At 35.3% G+C, this 20,374-nt stretch overlaps 2 protein-coding genes across 3 annotated transcripts in view; one reads left to right on the forward strand and one right to left on the reverse strand.

Annotated features, from left to right (window-relative positions):
* The window catches only part of LOC146996199 (uncharacterized), a 231,616-nt gene that overhangs the window by 74,098 nt on the left and 137,144 nt on the right, over positions 1 to 20,374 (reverse strand). The gene's annotated exons all lie outside the window — the stretch shown is intronic.
* Positions 1 to 20,374, forward strand: part of LOC146996200 (uncharacterized) — a 37,474-nt gene that overhangs the window by 11,458 nt on the left and 5,642 nt on the right. The window contains exon 2 of the mRNA XM_085820294.1: positions 15,360 to 16,450. Coding sequence (XP_085676420.1) covers positions 15,463 to 16,296 — 834 coding nt within the window. The 5' untranslated portion in view covers positions 15,360 to 15,462 and the 3' untranslated portion in view covers positions 16,297 to 16,450. The remainder of the gene's footprint in view (positions 1 to 15,359; positions 16,451 to 20,374) is intronic.

The raw sequence follows: 20,374 nt of genomic DNA on the forward strand, positions 1-20,374 counted from the left end.
TTATACCAACTATTGGAAATTATATAATATTACAATATCTCTCACAAAATAAGCATTTTATATATTTTATAACAAGAGAAGTATTTAAAAAAAATATTTACATTAAAACTTGATTATCTCAAAACATAAATTTTCACTGCTGCGCGCATGATATTTTAAAAACGGTTCTTGGTACACACTTTAAATTTAATGGACTTCTTTATATGAGTATTATCATCGAACTGAACCAAAAAATATATTGAATATTTTAATAGTCAAAAATTTTACGCATGGAAATATTAAAATTTTTTTATTAAAATGCATTGTATAAATTTCTTAAGATTTTTGGTTCACAGTAGTCTTTAGATGCTATACAAGCTGTATATTAACTATGAAGTTAAAATATATAACAGAATGTTTTAAATTGTGCACGCAAAGTGGGAGTATTACGTGAACATATAAAAAATTACCTCACAAAGAAGATTAAATTATAAAAACATTTGTGGCAACACAAACTATTTGCTTACTAATTCAGCTGCGCTATGTAGTCAGCTGTAAAAAACTGGAAGTAATAGCTTTAAAAATAAATATGCTATCCCAATTCTTACAACAGGATCATATTCAGAGATTTTGAGGGTTTTAAGGTGTACGAGACCCCTTAACGTAGTTCAATGGAGAACGTGATGCAACCACTTCTCATTCACCAATGACTTTAGCTTTGGCACTTACGTTTCAACCGTCACAGGAATGACGGCCTTGATAATTCAACGAAAGAACATATTATTAGTACTCATTTCGTGCTCTTAACGTTCTTAGCATATTTCATAATGCCTTACCGGAAATTTCTGTTTTCAGCTATAATCCTGGAAGGAAAAGTTCTGTTCATGCTGGTTCTATCATCTCGACTTGAGGTTTTGGATGATGGTAAATTACTCATGTATCGATTGTTATACTAAGGGAACTCTATTTTTATGCCTCATGATTGAGAAGTCCAATATTGCCACCAACCATAACCGAAATCTGAAAAGATTTTATGTGGGACTTCTCAATATCTGGCAATCTCTGGCAAATTCCGCTCAACATCCACGATTTGTTTTCGTGACTTCTTGCTGATTAGCAGCATTATCTTCTGTGTCCTAATGTGTTCTGCAGTTCTTTCGTAAGTGTTCATCACCACTGCAGTTCTAGCATACTAAGGTCGCTTTCGTCTGACGTCTGTTCCGCCTTAAGACACTTACTTAAGTGGGTAGACTGCCTGGACGAGCTGTCACTTGTCCACTAGCTTCTGGGTTGGAGTAGTTCCGATTGGGCAATGGTGTGTGCAAGTTTCTGAAAGGACTGCCACGTTTTTCATGGCGTACACTCTAGGCATTTTTTAAATCCTTGAGATCCACTATTCGCAATTGTTTCTATACCTCAGGTTCCCGTATGCCACCGAGGAAGTATTTCATGGATTGTACTTCACGTATTTCTGTTGAGCAGTCAAAAAAGGAGAGATGGGAGAGCATTTCCATAACAATGGCGAGCTTCTGGATTATTTTCTTGAGCTTCTGCTGTCGAGATATTAACTGCAGCCTTCTGTAGTCTTTTAAACACTTCTTAGTAGAGCTTTCGCGTACCGGGTACAGCATCAAAATCTAGCCTCTGGGTTTCTAGAAGAGTGGGACCGATATCGTCTTCTTCTATTCTCAGAGAAGCTGCGAAATTACAGGTTTGTCTTCGGAATCCTACCCATTTCCATTTGGAGCTATACAGAACTGAGCCTTGTACATATGTCACATGTTTTTTCCATCACACGTGGAAAGCATGACAAAATGGGTCGGAAAACATAGGTACCTATTTAAAGGTATCACAATCGTCTCCAGTTGTCATTATGAATGTGTTAAAGCTGTCAGATTCTTTGGCGACAACAGCAGAGACTTTGTCATCGATTTGTTGTTCGACATCAGAAACTCTTCCTTTGATTTGTAGTTTGACAGCATTAACTCTTTCTTTGATTTGCTGTTTGACAGCAGAAACAAGTTCTCCAGTTTCTCTAACTCTCCTTTCGACCATGTTATTTCTGCTTTCAAAATCCTCGAAAATCTTCTACTGTTGTCTTTTATTTTTTCTTGACAGGCTTAAGTATCAATTTTGGATAGATTCCATCTTTCCTTGAATTGGTATTATTTCCCCTTTCCCTCTTTTGTTGGACGCATTTATCTCTTCTGTAAAGGAATCAACCTCTCCTTTTATATCTTCCTGGAACGCAGCAAAGACTGTCACAAGCTGCCTCAGATGCTCCTCAATTGTTCTTGTCACTAGCATTCTGTCCTACTTCTAACACCCAAAATTGTTCCTGGCATAAAGGTTCGTAAAGCATGCGGAAGAGCTGGTAGTTTGTTAGAATTTATTTGTCCCGAAAAAACACTAAACAATTCTGGAGTTTTTCGAAAAGTACGAGTAAAAAATATAATTCCAAAAATATACGAAATATAAAGGAACACTGCTAGTAGTTATCACTTTAAAGTGCTGAGAATGATGAAGAAAATACGATGAAAAGCGCACGTAAAGAGCGAACATAAATCTGTCAATACTCCTTACTCTATGCTGAACTGCAGAGTTCAGAACTGAAGTTCATTCTGGTCTTATCTCATTTTCTCACTCTCCATACCAAAAGCCCGAAACTGACAAAACTGTTGGACGTTCGAAATTTTGGAAGAGAAAACAAATGAAGCCACAAGGAAAAATCTACATGGCTTATAATGATTGTCACATTAAAAAAAGGAGTTCTAAAGTATAACGCCAACTAAGGCCGTTACAATAATTTTTAAGCTCCGACCTCTCTCCGTCAAGACATGGAGAAACTACTGATGGTGTGAGTGAGAGAGAAGCAGCTTCAAGGAGGAACCTTAACACAAAGCATCTTTTGTGAGAAGGCACTATTACGAGTTATTTACGAGCGATTTACGGTTATTTTCTAAAGAAGATCCCACACACTTCTACAAACGTGGAATCGGAAGACCCGTTTAAAGCCAGTCGGGGCTGGTTTGACAACTTTAGGGAAAGGACCGACCTTCACTCCGTCGTCAGGCATGGTGAGGCAGCAAATCCGGATGTAAAGGCAGCTGATGTTTACATCAAAATGTTTTCCGAACAGATAGTAGCCAAAGGATACATCCCCCCAGCAAGTCCTCAACTGTGACGAGACAGGGCATTTCTGGAAAAGGATGCCGAATAGAACTTACATAACGGCAGAGGAGAAGATGCCAGGTCACAAACCCATTAAGGATAGATTAAATCTAGCAATTTGCGTCAATGCGAATGGCGACTGTAAAATCAAGCCTCCGTTAGTATACCATTCGGAAAACCCCAGAGGCTTTAAGTCATATAATATTTTAAAAGAAAACCTGCCAGTTATAATTTTAAGAAGATATGTGGAGGGCAAATCCGAAGGCGTGGGACAGAATGAACTTCTTTGTGGAGTGGATAATTCTGGTGTTCTGTTCTGGTGTTGGCCTCGACAATGCCCCTACTCACCCATCAAATCTCGAAGATGATTTACTCGAAGAGTTCAAGTATATAAAATTTCCCTACCTACCACCCAACACCACTCCTATCCTGCAGCCCATGGATCAGCAGGAGATTTCTAATTTTAAGAATTTGTACACCAAGGACATTTTTCGCCGCTGCTTTGAGGTGACAGAGAACACAAACCTTACCATTCGAGAGTTCTGGAAAAACCACTTTAACATCGTGATGTGCCTAAGAATTATTGTTCAGGCCTGGCTGGGTGTTACAACGTCTGCATGGAAGAAGCTGTGGCCTGAGGCTGTAGCTGAAAGAGAATTCGAAGGATTGGAACCCAAAGTGTCAGTGGTAGAGGAGCTTGTTTCTCTGGGAAAATCCATGAGTCTGGAGGTGGAGGAGAGAGATGTGAACGAACTCGTAGAGGAACAGTCTCAGGAGCTGACAACCGAGGAGTTACACGATCTGCATTTGCAGCAGCATACGGTGGTTCAACGAAAAATTAGTTTTGAAGAGGAGCCAGAGATGGAGGAGGTTATCCCTGCAAGAGATATAAAACAGATCTTGAGAATGTGGGATAAAGTTGTAGAGTTCGTGGATAAAAATCACCGCGAAAAAGTTGCAACTAGTCCTAAATCGGAGTTGTTCAACGAAACTTGCCTAACTCGATTACGCAATACCTTGACAGGTAGGAAGAAACAAACCTCCTTGGACAGTTTTTTTAAACGATCTGCGGGTGAAAATGAGCAGATCATGACAAAAAGAGCGAAGACCAGTGACAAAAATTAAGCGCTTCCGTAGGCACTTTTTCTTTTAATTATGTTTTTATAGAATATGTATTTGTTATTTATAAATAAAGGTTTCTTCTTGTTTTTGAATAAGAAACTACATTTTTCTTATTCAAAAACACTTAAAAAAACAGCTGAGGTCGTGTTTTGGGAGCTGGAACGGATTAATGGCATTTCGATTACTTTCAATGCGGAAAATTGCTTTGAGATACGAGCAAGGTTACGAAACATATTAAACTCGTTTGTCGAGGAACCACTGTACTTAATTATATAATCGTTAGCAAGCAGATAGTAATAAATTATTTTAAAACTGTGCTGCTATCAATATACAAATTATGTTGACTAGTATAATTAATTTAGAATTATGCGAATACATATAATATAAGATGATGTATGTTACTACAGATACGTGTTAATATAATACATATATAAGTCTGTGCATATATATGAAATCATAATTCTTTTTATACCAGTTAACAGTTAGAATTACTGAACAACCTTGAAAGGTTCCCCAAGAATGAAATATGGTGAAACAATGAACACTTAGTTTAGAAATTCGATTCTATTATATATTGTTGTAAAAGTCATTGTAAGAGTGAAAATTCTTCATTCTGCCTTAATGCGAGTTTTTGCGTTTAATGCGTTGTTTGGTGATTTTATGATCCCGAATTATATTGATGTGATATATTAATACTGCATTTGTAGACATACGTTTTCTGAGAAACGAGTCAAGGCGATTGAATTTTTGTAAAAATTTGAATTTATCCTTATTTTATTGACGTGCACCAGCACAGAATTGAGAATGGCTTGTGCTATGCTTCGATGGATGAAAAAGCGTTTGTAAGTAATGAATATTATGAACGTTTGAACATATTTAAATGAATAGTATTAAAAGTATATATTTACTTATATCATATACTAATAGTTTATGGTAAATTTTCATTATAAATCTCATCACAGTTTCATTTCTCATTCTATTGCATTTCTATAGCGGTACATACATTTTGTGGTTTACATATTGTAGATTGCATCAGTTTTGCAGCGCAATTTATTCCTCGGTATGTTACTTGTAGTGTTATTAGAAATTCCATTATTTTTGTATTTTTTCTGCAATTGGTAGTATCTGATTAGGAAATTTATGTTTTATTTCAAGATATATATGAAGTTGGTTATATCAAGTGTTAAATAAACGTTGTTATTCGGGCAATAGCGTTAGCTTTATCGAGATAGATAAATGCAATTCTTATTTCTTAAATACTCAAGATATAAAGACACACTCGAATAGTAGATTCACTCACTTTACGTTTTTTAAGGGTTATATATATACATTAAGGGCGTGTTCAAAACAACCATTGACGAGTAGTCTTGGCGTAATTCGTATTCATACGAAGATTATCCATTTCTCAAGGCAATAATTTTTGTTATTTTTGCTAAACCGTTTACGAAAATATAATTTTCCGAATCCTGAACTCTTATGCATGGAAAGGCAGATTTTAAGATATTTGTTTTGCAACCTGATGCAAAATTCGTATTTTTAAAACACTGATGTATATGTTCTTTTTTTAAAATTCTGCCAGTATATAACATTATATAACATTCTTGTGTTATCACCATTTACAGGTGTCGCTTGCTGTACAGCCTGCTGAATACATTTTACTTTCTAGGTATCTACAATTACATCGTGTTGTTTCGGTACGAACAGGGGCGAAGTATTCATTACTTAGATACATTTAAAGATAATTAATTAATTTTTTTCTGATTTTGATATCTATAATATATAGACAGGATTACTGATAAGAAATTTAAGAAAATAGTAAATGAAGAAGTAAATAGAAAAATTTCTTTCAGGTATTGTGAGATGTCAATATAAACTTCATACATTTTACTAGGGGGCTGTTGACAAAGCAAAATCTTTACTATATATGTCTACGAGCTCTACGTATACAGTGTGTTGCTCAAAGTAAACTTCCTGCATTGTGAAGAGTACTACGTGTATGTCGTGATGTGTTCATGCGAAGCTTGTTTCCTCGTATGAGCTCTGCCTCTTCGAACCGAAATTGTCCGTAATCTGCAGCGTCTTGAGTTGTTTATGCAGCTTCTTGAGCTGTTCTGGTATTTCCTGTCGAATCTGACGATGACGCGGACAGTCTTGCATCCTTCGTTTACTTGCGACTTCTTCCCGTCATCGCGCATATTCTTTTGACGTTCCGCTTTCCTAATGGGCCTCCGTTTCGCTTCTGCTTACCTTTCCGGAGCACGCAGTGATTCTTGGTTTTCTGAAGGTCTTTTGCGTCTGCTACTAGTTTCTGATACAGTTTGAGCCAGCGAAGTTTCTTGAGTTGTTGCTTGTCTGCTGGAACTCCTATTCGTTTCTTCTTCAGTTTCTTGAATGCGTAACCTTTCTTGTCACTATGCTTACCTGCTGAGTTTCTAGTTGTATCTTCATTCATTTTTGAAGCATGCAAGTTTTCTTCTACTTGCCTGCTGAGTCTCCTAGTGCTTTTTACTTCATTTTTTATGTAGCTCGCTGTAACATTTGTGCTGTCTTCTTGCGTTCAGACATTTTAGTAAATTGAAAAAAAAATTATGTAACTGTAGTAAAGTAACATTCATCTAAAATATGTTAAATACCTACAGAAGTTTAAACTTCTACTCAGAAAGGAACTATACAATAAAAGAAATTAAATTTTTATAAATAAAATTAGAATAGCATAAAATGCATAGAAACATTTCATTATGAAGAAAATGTATTCATTCTTTCCAAGCAACCAGCTATTCGTAAATAAATTTTTCTTGCCAAGTCAGGAAACAAAGAACTTTGACACTTGGGGTAATACATTTGAAGTTATGATTTAAATTTATTTTAATATAACAAATTTGCAAAATCTCAATAAAAGAATTAACGTAGCGATAGCATATCGTGTCACGTATCTAAAGGTGAAACATAAAAGTTGCCAAAAGCAGCTATTCATTTAAAATACTGAAATTAACGAAATATTTTTCGACATACAGTGACGTTATATGGAATCACGTGCTTTCTTCAACTCAGAATATAACCGTAAATAATAACAATAAGTTTCGAGTTTGGCAATACTATTTATTTCATATTTTTTTAACTTTCTCTTAAACAATACGATTTGAGAGTGAGAAGAGCCATCATTTTTCTAAATAAAGCAATTTGATCTCCAGCGCTTTCCGAAATTTTATATAACATCTCGAGTGATAGTCGTAGGAAGATAACAATAGTCGAAAAGTTTTACCAAGAATTTTTGAAATCCGAGGGTACCTCCTTCTAAACTCAAATCTCCCCCCCCCCGTTCCGGAGGATATGATGTTACGAAGAAAAAAAAAAAAAAAACAAAGAGGCAAAATCCCACATATATTTAAACTGCTGACTCCTGTTTACAATATTCAATTTCCTTTAAAAACATTAAGCTTCATTTAAATAAAAGGAAAATAAATTCACACATTTTCCCTAGCTTTCAAGCTTTTATTGTACTTTTAAATATTCTTTTTGTCACTGTTGCGCAAGTTTTCCGCGGCGTCATTAGGAGCCGTAGGTCGAAAACATATAAGAATCATTGCTGTAAATAATGATCATATGATAAATTGCATACATATGCGATTCTTTTGATTAGAATTTGAGTACAATTCTTTATACATCAGCTACTATGCCCCTTTATGTAACGACAAGGATTATTTTCAATGATTATCCGATGAGAATGATTCTTTACAATGATTATTTGATGACAAAGATCATTTGCAAAGAATATTAAAGCCGATGACTACGATTACTTAAATAGAATATGCATGTCATTCGATGACAACGATTATTTCCAAAGAATCTTCGATCACGTCACTATTGTATATCGCTATACTTCTGGGTTTGGGGGGGTTGTGTATTATACTACGGCCCTGTAATTAAGCGTTTTAAATGACATCAAAAACGTTAGTAAAACTTAGGATCCTTACATACTATCCGCCAGAGTTAATTAGTTTGAAACTGAGGTCTAAAACGACCTTGTTGAAAACTTTTAGCTCTAGAATCTAACGCGAGGCCAATCTTTTACAAACATTTCTCTCTAGAAACTAGATATTAAAAAGTCGTTTTTACATTATCATCTCTATGGACAAGTATTTTCATCTGTACTGCATCTATAAACAGGAGTTTCTTAGTTGAAATCTGGTTCCTTATGGAAGGAAAACTAGTTTAATGAAATGTTACACAATCAAATGGCAAGTAACATGAATATTTATATTTCTCCTTTAAAATTCTTATTTCATTCATGACGTTATTTAATTATCTCCCCGTGCTCTCTGACTTGTGTTGTAAAGAAAAACACCAAACACGAGCGTGTCTATGTACAAGTGTTCAACACTACCGCCTGCAATCAAAGCACTAACGTCTTAAAATTCAACATAACAAAACCTCAGAACACACCTTATATTCATCTCTAAACCCTGAGCTACAATTCTGAAAAGTGGCTAACTCTGAAGTGTAGCGTCAGAGAGCCTAACTACATTCATTCAACCTTTATCACATATTCACAATAATTTGCTCTTTTTACAGTCACACGAATAAGTTAAAATTTTTGGCATTACTCTAATATTTTTACTTTTAACATATCACAATATTTCTTAACTTTTAAGATAACAGTTCACATTGTATATAAGGACATATTAACATGCCGTTAATTTTACGCATTTTAAAACATACATTAGTAGTACATTGTTAACTTCTATTCTTTTCCAAGCAAGTGCCAATTCTTCTGCATTGAAATTCTACATTTCAAAAGTCTTTCAGATTAAAACTTCTTTCTTGCCAGAATCTTTTAAATAAAATTTTATACAATAATTTTTACAATTTTCTTAAGGTACCTTTCTCAAAGATTATCAATGCTTTTTCAATATTCAAGTATTTACACATTCCTATTATACATTAATTTTAGTTTTACTCGCGAGTAACTGAAAAACAATACCAAAATAGGTAACAACTCCTTTCTCGCCTTTTTGACGATAAAGGTAGGCCTCACATGAGGTAAAAATTCTTGAATTCTGCCACTTGCAGTAAGATTGAAAAATTAACTTACGGTTTCAAAGTAACATAAAGTTTTACTTATCTTTGTGATATTCAGACATCCTTTTTTCTGCCCAGTCCTGGAAGGTAGCGAAGACTACGGTCTGGTTGATCTTCCTTCTTGTGCGGGTTCGCCCTTCGGTCCCTTCCTTTAGCATCTGCCTGTGGTCACGGCCGTTTGATGGCAGCTGGTCTTGGCGGAACCGGGACAACTGTCTCTCGTTGTTGCCTGGATCTCGTTGCTGGCTGTTCAAATTTTTCTTGCGTCTTTGCATCTGCAGCTGGTCTTCCTTCATCAATTCGTCGACATTTGCTGCGTAGACTCCTATCCGATGGGTAGATCTTCTGTTTTGGAGCCGTGTTATAGTTGCTGTCATTTCTCCTGGCTTTCTTTGCATTAGTCGTACTTCTCCCTTCTTCATTCTGGGGGTGGTCGTGCTCTCTCTTCTCTGGTCGGTGGAACGACTTCTTTTTCTTGTTACCTTCAGTTTTCCAACGGGGGAACTTTCTTTTCAATTGCTCCTGTCTACTAATGGCTTGCCCTTGGGATTGTCGTTGTTCCACCTCTGGAGCTTGTGCCTGCCGTGCCGGATCCTGCAAAAGATCTTGAAATATTGGCATTTTATTACGATTATAAAATGGTTTTATCTGGTCTACGTTTGCGGTGCAGGTTTCACCATTCCTGGCTTTTAACACCACTAAGCATGAGTTACTTTTTCTATGACATATGGTCCTTCAAATCGTGGATAAAATTTAGCAGTTTTATCTTCTGGTGCTGAAGAAAGTGAATGCTTAATTTTTAACACTTCATGTCCTACTTTATAAGTTACTCCCCGTCGTTTCATATCATAATAAAGCTTCTGTTTTCTCTGTGCTACTTCAGTGTTCTTTTTTGCTTTTTTAATTTATTTTTCTATATTGCCCATTTTAAATTCTGGGGCTCTTTGTTGAACATAAAATAATTTATCTAACGGCGTTATAATCTTTCTGCCTAAAAATAACTCAGCAGGAGTTTTGCCCGTCGTATCATGTTTTGCGGTCCTAAGGGAGAAACCTAATTCATTGACATAGTTAACCCAGCTTTTATGAAAATTTTTAACATAACTACGGACAATTTTCATTATATTTCTATTGACCCGTTCCGCAATATTTGATTGCGGCCGATACGGGACCATTTTTAAATGACGTATGCCCAGTTTTTGGCACATGTCTTCAAATATATTACTTACAAATTGAGGACCATTATCCGATATTACTTTTAGGAGCGCCCCGTATTTTAAAATATATTTATTTAAAATAGAATCAGTAACTAATTTCGAGGAGGCTCGTTTTAAGGAAACAATTTCGATCCACTTACTAAAATAATCAACCATAACAAGGTGATAGCCACTTTTATTTAACTGACTTTTTGGGAAAGGGCCCAATAAATCGATGCCAATTATTTCATTTGGAAATTCCGATTTAATACTATTTAGAAACCCGGCCGGGCGGAAATTAATATAATTAACTGCTTGACATGTTGGGCAAGACTGGACATACGCCCTTGTTAACTTTTGCAGCTCAGGAAAATAAACTGCTTCGCGTACGCGTTGGAAGGTTTTTCGAATACCAGCATGAGAAGCTAAAGCGGAGTCGTGTAACTCCTGCAGTACGTTTAATCTAAGACTAGCTGGGATAACAGGTCGAAATTCGTTGTTGGAATTCGTAGTTTTTGTATAAAATAATAGACCATCTATTAGTTCGTTATGGGCCGCCCTATTTCTTATCGCCACAATATATTGGTGGCTAAAATTTTCAGGATCCTTTAAATAATCATAAATATTTTTAAATTCAGGATCCTTACTCAGTTCGGTTATCACAGTTTCTCGGGAATGTAACTTACATGCTGTGAGCATTGCCACCTTTACAGTATTAACTTCTTCATCTATTTTTATTCTGGATAGGGCATCTGCTACGATATTTTCCTTTCCGGGGCGTGTGCTTAATTACCAGATTATACTCTTGTAACTTTAGTGCCCATTTTATTAACCTTGTGGATAAGTTTTTCCCTGAGTACAATCTAGTTCCCGCCGCATGATCAGAATACACTGTTATTGGACCTTTCGAAAATAGACTCGGAACTTTTGCACTGCTAACAGAACTGCAAGTGCCTCTCTCTCAGTCGCGGAATAATTTTTTTGTGTTTGATTTAAAGTTCTACTAAAAAATGCCACGGGCTGCTGATTTTGCGAAAGTACCGCTCCTAGCGCATAATCCGAAGCATCCACTGAAATTTCTAAATTCTCATCGTTTTCAGGAAATTTCAAAACAGGGGCTTGCGTTAATGCTTGCTTTAATTTCTCGAAAGCACTATTGGCTTCGGCCGTGGACGAGAAAATTGCCTTTTTCCTTTTTAATTTTAACAATGGTTCAACAATAGCTGCAAAATCTTTTATAAAACTCTAACTTCAATCTTTGGAAGAGTCAAATTTTTCACAATAACTGTATTTAACTTGAAGAAAGAGGGCTTTTCTTGGCCTTCGGATTTCCGCACCCTCCCGTCAGCAGAAATCCGTTTTAGTTTAATTTTCTTTCTTCCTTTCCATGCCTTCCTTGTTTTTCCGCTGGCCTTCAGACTTTTTTTCTGGCTTACTATTGAACTGTCGACGTTCGCCGGTTGTTTTTGGATGCTCAGGTTTCCTTGCCCTCTGATTCGACTTGCTTCCGTAGCCGTGTTCTTGCCTTTGCTGTGGTCTTGGCGCACCAAATTGGCTTCGTTGCTCAAACTGGCGTCTTCATTCGATGTCCGCCGTTCTTCTATTTTCAAACTGGATTGTTAGCTCAAATAACTTTTCCAGTGTAGTCGGATTCCTTAATTAAAAAAAGTCTTGTACTTGGGGAACTAAACTCGGCAAAATCACTTGAATTATCTCAGGATCCGGACGGTTTCCATACAAGAGTTTAAAGACGTGAATTTTTCTTAAAATAAAGGTGGAAAGATTTTCGATTCGTTGCTGGTATATGCTGAAGAGTTCCGTTTCTAAACTTGCACGATCTCTTACGACAGGGAAGGGTTTTACTAAGGCAGTCTTAAAATTTTCGTAAGTATAGGTGGGACTTCCCGCTTGACCCAAGAGGCTTCTGCCTATACATTTGAACCAATTAAGCGCTTGGCCCCTCAAAGCGCTGGTAGCTAAGGTGACTTTATGGAACTCATGGACTGGATACAGCATGAAGTGGTCATCCAATTTTTCCAAAAAACTGGTTACCGGTGAGTTTCCATTAAATGTTGCTTCTGGTTTCATCGATGCGCGCATGGTCTGTACGATGTACCCAAATGCTTCCAGGGCGGCAGCTGGCATTTCTGGATTCTGAGTCGCTTCTGCAGGCACCACAGGTTCTTCTTGAAACTCGGCCATGGTTATTCTTCTTCGTCGGGCGCCACTATCAGGACTTGTATTCCTCTTTACTTGCTTTGGAAACATGAACTATCCTGACTCGGAACAGGGAGCTTACTCAAGCTATGTTTACTAAATTACGTGATTCAAATCTTATTTATTGCAACAACTTAAACTGTTATGACACTTTCAATTGCACAAGAGGCCCTTGCTTTTACAACTGCATTTATTTGCGGAACACTTCCTTTTGCAATAACAGTGTGTACATATACTCCTCTCTTTTCAATCTACACCAGAGCATATCTGTGATTGTCGACATACACCGGTGAGGGTCCGAATGTAGAAGAATGTAATGCAATATTCGATCTTTCACCGACGTATTTGGTGAATGTTAACATTCTCCGGTGAAAGTCGACATTCTTTAATTTCGGTCTTTCGAGGTAACATATTTTTATACGATTATATACATATATATATATATATATATATATATATATAATATATATAACACTTTAAATTGCACAAGAGGCCCTTGCTTTTACAACTGCATTTATTTGTGGAACACTTCCTTTTGCAATAACAATGTGTACATATACTCCGCTCTTTTCAATCTACACCAGAGCATATCTGTGATTATCGAAGTACACTGGTGAGGGTCCGAATGTAGAAGAATGTAATGCAATATTTGATCTTTCACCGACGTATTTGGTGAATGTTGACATTCTCCGGTGAATGTCGATATTCTCCAATTTCGGTCTTTCACGGTAACATATGTTTATAAGATTATATATATATATATATATCGTGTATATATATTGTTTATATATATATATATATAATCGTTTATTGCAATGCATTGTCGGAAACGCTTTCCTGGCCCATAGTGACGAGAGACAACACAAGAAAAATATGGTACGAACATTGTAAAGATATTTTTTTATTTTCCTTAGCGCAGCGGAAACCAAGAAATAAGAACAAAAGCAGGGGATCGCCATCAAAGAAAGTATTCGAAAGTTCCTTCGGAACGTATCCTAAACATGGGTTTGGTAGAGATAGTCCAGTGCATTGTTCAGCAAGATCACGAGAACTAACTTGCATTATCAGTTCGTCTCGGGGTACTTCAACACATAAGTGCACGAAACCCCAGTTAGAAGTCCAACAGGAACTTGTGGCACATATTGTGGCAGGTGCTGGTAAAGTCCTGGGGATGCACGGTATTTTCCAGAGCATCTCATGTTGGATGTACGAGAGATGGGATACCCGTAACAGGGTGCAGGTCGTAATTTCGAACACCTTTTTTGAGGTCCATAAGTGTCTAATTTTGTTCCTACTTTTTAATTTCTCTTGTGCTAAGCGTAACTGGTGTCCGATCTTTCTTGTGTTTTGTGTTGTTTGCACCGGCCAGGAAAGTGTTTTCGGCCATGTTTTGCCATTTAATTTTTCGTCATCGTCGTCTCTCTCATATATGTGTATAATTACATATGACTCAAGTGTTGCTACTATATGATGACATTTACAAACACGGTGTTTAAAATGCTACATATTCCCATCCGAAAATATCTTTTTCTTTTCCTCTTGCCCTTCAAATAAGATATATGTGTCCTTCATTGCAAAATTACCTGGAACTTTAATTTTTCTTTTTTCGAGGACAATGGAGAGCATATTTCAGTATAGGCAGCTGTCAATATTCAAACATCAAATTGTAAAAGCCATTAAAGTGTGGCCGAAATGATCAGAAGGGCTAAATTCGCATAAGGATTTAGGAAATACATTTTGAATGATTTTGTAAATTTTCCTTCAATAAATTTAATGCAACAGGCAAAAGAAATTACAGGGAACAATAAATATAGGAGAAAACAGGTATATCTTTTCCTAATTTACTTTGATTTGATTGATTTCTTTCTTTCTTCCTGTATAAATAAATAAACTTTAAGAATGCAACTGAAGAATGAGAATAAAAGTTTCAATTGAAACAAATGGTGGCAAAAATCCTAGTGCGGCTCTGATGGACTACGAAAAAGACCAGCAATATGATCCGAATTTTGAATAACGAGAGAAAATTTGAAATCTGTGCAGCCAGCGATGCAAAGAGACTCGTTAAAATACAGGTTTGGCTGATTCAGAAAGAACGTTACGTGTATATCTTCTAAAATGCTTTTTCCATCCTTTGTTTGTAGTTGTTTCCCTTTTCATTTCAGTTTCCTTTTTTCCTCCTATTTTGCAATTTTCGTCATTGTTTCCCTCTGTTTTTAAGCCACCTGTTTATTATTTCTGTTATTATTATTGCAACTTATGTAAAAATTAAGTAAGGAAAAGTAAGGCACTGAAACTTTGCAAATTATTACGCTCTACGTGAGATTCATGGAGGCCGCTTATTGCATACAAATAACGCAAAATACTTTAACTTATCTGCTTGGCTTTAGGTCAGAACAACGAAAACAACAAATTCACCCTTTGCAGAAAACAATTCTGCCAGGCAATAATCTACGGGGAGTTTTTTCCCTATGAAACTGAGCCAAAAGTGTTATATAGTATCTAAATATGGAAGTGTTGTACATGTTAAACGTGATCGTCATTGCATTACTTTCACTATTTTACTAATGAAATAAAGATATACCGATTTTTTTGTAGATTGGAAAATCCTCCTTGTGATCATGAAAAGGAGCAAAAACTGGAAAACGAGAAAGAACTGGAAAACGAGAAGGAACTGGAAAAGAAGCGAGAACCGGAAAAGATGCAAAAACTGGAAAAGAATCAAAAACTGAATAAAAAGGAAGAACAGGAAAAGAAGGAGAAACTGGAAAAGAAGCAAGAACTCGAAAACAAGAGAAAACTGGAATTGACACAAAAACGAGAAAAGAAGCAAGAACTGAAAAAGAAACAAAAGCTGGAAGAGATACAAAAACTAGAAAAGAAGCAGGAACAGGAAAAGATACAAGAATTAGAACAGAAGCAAGAACTGAAAAAGAAGCAAAAATTGGAAAAGAAGCAAGAAATGAAAATGAAACAAGAGCAGAAAAAGAAGCAAAAACTGGAAAAGAAGGAAGAACTGAAAAACAAACAAAAACTGGAAAAGCAACAGAAACTAGAAAAGAAGAAAGAACTGGAAAAGAAGCAATTACTGGAATGGATTCAAAAACTAGAAAAGAAAGAAGAACTGAAAAAGAAGAAAATACGGGAAGGAATACAAAAACTAGAAAAGAAAGAAGAACTGAAAATGGAGAAACATATTGAAGAGATGCTAAAACAAGCACACAAAAGTGAACTGGAAAGGCAAAAGTTGAGGGAAAAATTGCAAAAACCAAAAAAGAGAGACCTGAAAATGAAGAAGGAACTGGAAAAAATGCAAAAACTGGAAAAGAAGCAAGAGCCGGAAAAGATGCCAGAAATGGAAAATATAGAGGAGTCTGAAAAGACGCAATACCTGGAAAAGAAGCAAAAAACGGAAAAGATTCCAAATCTGAAAGACAAGCTGGAACCGGAAAAGAACTGTCAAACCCGAAAAGGAAACCGGTTGAACTGCGAAAAGAGCCAGAACTGGATACCGACTGTAGAACGATTGATTTAATAACCAAACGAAGCAAGACCCGGAAAAGAAAAATAGAACAAATAAATCATATACCTGCTTCATTTTACCAAAATTTATTATCAACAACATTTTTATTATCAAGAACTTTATGGTGTTCTTAGTATATGGACGGCATTTGATAATATTTTGCTCGGTAAGTGTAACTACTGATATATTATAAGCTAGTAATTAGTCATGCTAACTTTAAGATACCAGTATTATTTTAGCAGCAACTAAGTACACTCTTTCGTAGTTCAGATCTATGTTTTCAGTGCCTTTCATGGCTGCGAGGTCTTCCGGTTTTACCTGGAAAGTCACAGTTTATTGACTTTTTTAACACATAGCTTTACACATGACAATATTTTTCAACAATAAATTTATGTTGTGCTACTGGCTTTAAATTGTGCAAATAAATATTACACGGCATATCTTTCATAATTGAACTCATGAAATTAATTTATACAAATTTCATTTTAAAATTTGTTTGACCCTGAGCTGTCTTATCCAACTGCAGATATTCATAGAACTTTATATCAAGGTTCAAAGAAACGTTCAAAAAGGAATGTTTATCCACTTTTAATTATGTGTTAATCAGCATGATTTGCATTACTAAGATTGTAATTCTAAACAAATTAAAAGCTATTGTAGTATGTACATTAGCTTTTCATTTGCTTTCACCTTGTTTAAATTCAGTTTGACATACCACAGTTTCCGTCTCTACTCAGGATTTTTTCAGTGTAAAAATTCAAGATTACAAATTGAAATGAGCGAAAGAAATAACTTTTAAAATGTGTGTATACATTACATCAGAATCATAATATAATTAGATAAATAAACTGAATAATATGTTATAAAGCGAATTTATATCAATTTCGATTTCTTTCAAAATAGAAATTCCTTCGCACCTCATAAATCTCACAGAAACTCTCGGTTTGTGATTCGTGAGCTTTAGTTTTTTATATTTGGAATTTGGCAGCAATATGATTCACTGTTACGATGCAAATTCTTGCTCACAAATTGGTTATCTAACTAGAAAATGGTATAATTAAAATAAAATGAATATTATTAGATGGAAATGTTGGTTTCCTTTGCGTTTATCTGAATGGTATCGTATATATAAACCTGTTGGAGACGTTTTTTTCCCACACATCGAATAGAGACACATAGTCACATAATACAAATAATATGAATACAAGAATATAGTGTAAGATGATGCTCTACCACATTTCTCTATTACTTAAGACTGCGAAAGATTTGTTAAAGCATTACAGGATCATACTCTGATGGATCTCGCCGTTCTGTTTCATTTTCTGCCCTCGAAAACACATTATCTTAGTACAATAGATTACTTTTGAAGGAATGGATTATTTGAAAACATTGTAACTGTAAGAATTATTCTCTGACGTTATTACTGAAAAAGCGGCTGAGAGCATAATCTTTGGCTATGCTCTTTAAGCTGTATTAAAACCATTTTGAAATGTAAGGCCTACAAACTGAAACGTAAATTTATCTTATTTCTGTACTATTCATTAGAGTTATATACATTCCCATCAATAGATATTGAATGGCTAAATATTCTGTTTACCCAAATCAGTTATTTTTTTTCTCTCTTCTTTTTCTTAATTTTAATTAGTCCGGAAAGTAAAGCTATAGAGAATTTCACTTCTTCATTAGAAATCTGATTTAGAATTTTGTTTTCGGAGATAAAAGTTTGAATTCTTTATCCCTTTTCTAAACACAAAGATTGAAAAACGTAACATCGAAATTTTGAAAACATTTATACACTAATAGAAGGGAAAAAAAACAGAATATAATGCTTCAGCAAGCATGTAAATATCTCTATCACTTAAGTTTCAGCTATGTTTGCTATAGTATATTCAGGCGTATAAGGCGCACTTTTAAAAGAAAATGCAAGATTGAAATTTATGGGTACGCGCTGTACGCCAGCTATAAAAATGTTATGTTTAGAAATATGGAAAAAGTGATTAGAATTAGATAAAATTAGATTTCTGCGTGTAATTAAATGCTTTTTATTTAAGAGAAATAACATAGTTTATGTACTTAAAAATTTTCGTTATCGGATTCTGTTTCATTTTCACCTTCACCTCTGATCCATACTTGCATAGACAGATCCAAGTTCCTCATATACGTCTCAATCTATAACTTCAAGCACATCATCGAATTCTGTTTCAGTTTTGCCGTAACTTTTACTCTGATCCACACATAAATAATCATCTTTCGTTGCATCTAGACCGTCAGATATACCACATAAATTAAACGGGTTTAATTTTATTCCGTGATTTTATTATCTACTGACACACTATTTATGCACTGACATGACGTATTTGGGTCTCCATTTGTAATTAGTTTTTTCACCTTCACTTTTGTTCGAGTATTCCACTAACGTTTAAAATATTCTATCGATGATTTATTGACATATATGTCTAATATATGAACTAATGGCAATAATCCGCTTGGATAAACTGTCATATCTGTATAACACTCTTTCAACAACATATTTGTGCTATCCGTTAGATGGAGGATGAACATGTCCCAAAGTATTAGACTTTCTTGATTATCTGAGGCAAAAGGAAGCTTTTGCCAAATATTTCTTATCCACAGTTTCACAACATTTTTCTCCGCCGATCATTTCTCGTGAATACGGATGAAAACACTTTCGGGAAACTGCACTTCAGCAAAGTCTTTCTTTTCAAGATATCGATGAGCTTTTAATTTCGTACGGTCGGCTAAGCAGGAGATCAGTACGGTGAGGTGAGATTTCTCGTTGGCCTATTGATTTTATGTTAACCGTTATTTTTCTTTCATATCATTGTTTCTTTATCTCCTACTATATCAAAACTTCAGGAATGACATCGATATTTGCAACACGTGATAGTAAATAAAGTTTAACATATTTTTAAAAACTCATCAAAGTTTTATCTCTATATTTTCGAAGCCTTTGAAAAAATTTTATCTCTTTTTCTCGGAGAACTGAATTATTCCGTGAAGTAAATCGAATACACAACCTCAGTTTGCTTTAGAGTTTTCACTTCCATTTGCACTCGTTTTTTCTATTTTTAAGGCAAAGAAACGTACGCTGTTTCTTGTTACAATTAATCCATTCTAGTGATGATGGGGATTTTCTACAATGCAGTTTCCAACACTTTCGCCGACGGTAAGCTATTTCATTACTTCTTTATGCAATACACATTTATTCTTTGGCGCAATAATCATTGTAAAATTTCATGCCTCTTCCACTCGTGTACGAAGCATTCACGAAAACCATCCTGCATGATTTCCATTTTCTTTCGCAAACTGAATGACTTAACATTTGAAACTTGCATAGTGTTTGTTTCGTTCGGCGAAAGCCATAACTACTGGTGAAGAAAGCACTGGATGAACTACACTTCACTAAAAGCAAATGTGATATCGTTAAGTCTTTGATGTTGACATCAGAACCACGGCTTCAAATGACTACAGAAAGAAGAAACATGACTCCTAATTCCGCAAATTCACTTTGGTCGAAAGTGCACTCTTATCCAAATGATGTTCCTTATTTCTCGAAGTCCTAGAATAACATTCTCTTCCACATCCAGAATGAATACAAATCACCTCCTACCTTGAAGAAATATTTTCCCCGATAATCATTTCTCCTGCGCACCACCTTATCGCTTGCCAAACTGCAATGTTTCCGCAATTGACATATTTGCTCGTGTTTCCTAAGGTATGAAATAATCAAGAAGAGCTGTTGCGAGATATGATGTTTTTGGTATTGCCAAACCACCATGTGTATTTTATTGCTTTCTTTATTTACTAAAGACCTGATGCATTGTAATTAAGCGATATAAGAACTTGATTTATATGCGATTACGTTTTCTTATACAAAATGTTCCAACAAGGTGCTTATGGGTTGTAATTTCATTTATTCAAAACTCAGTCTAGTTATATTTATAAAATTTTCAATAGCAAACGAAAGTTTTAAGAAAACAGTTTAAACGTTTTGGGTCAAGATACTTTTCAAAAAAAGTCTAATCCAAGAATTATTTATATGAGAAATTTTATGTAAAAACAAATGGCG

This window comes from Stegodyphus dumicola, chromosome 7 (genome assembly GCF_044657685.1).
Source record: "Stegodyphus dumicola isolate Sdum_Otavi_A_Nest chromosome 7, ASM4465768v1".
NCBI classification, from domain to species: domain Eukaryota; kingdom Metazoa; phylum Arthropoda; class Arachnida; order Araneae; family Eresidae; genus Stegodyphus; species Stegodyphus dumicola.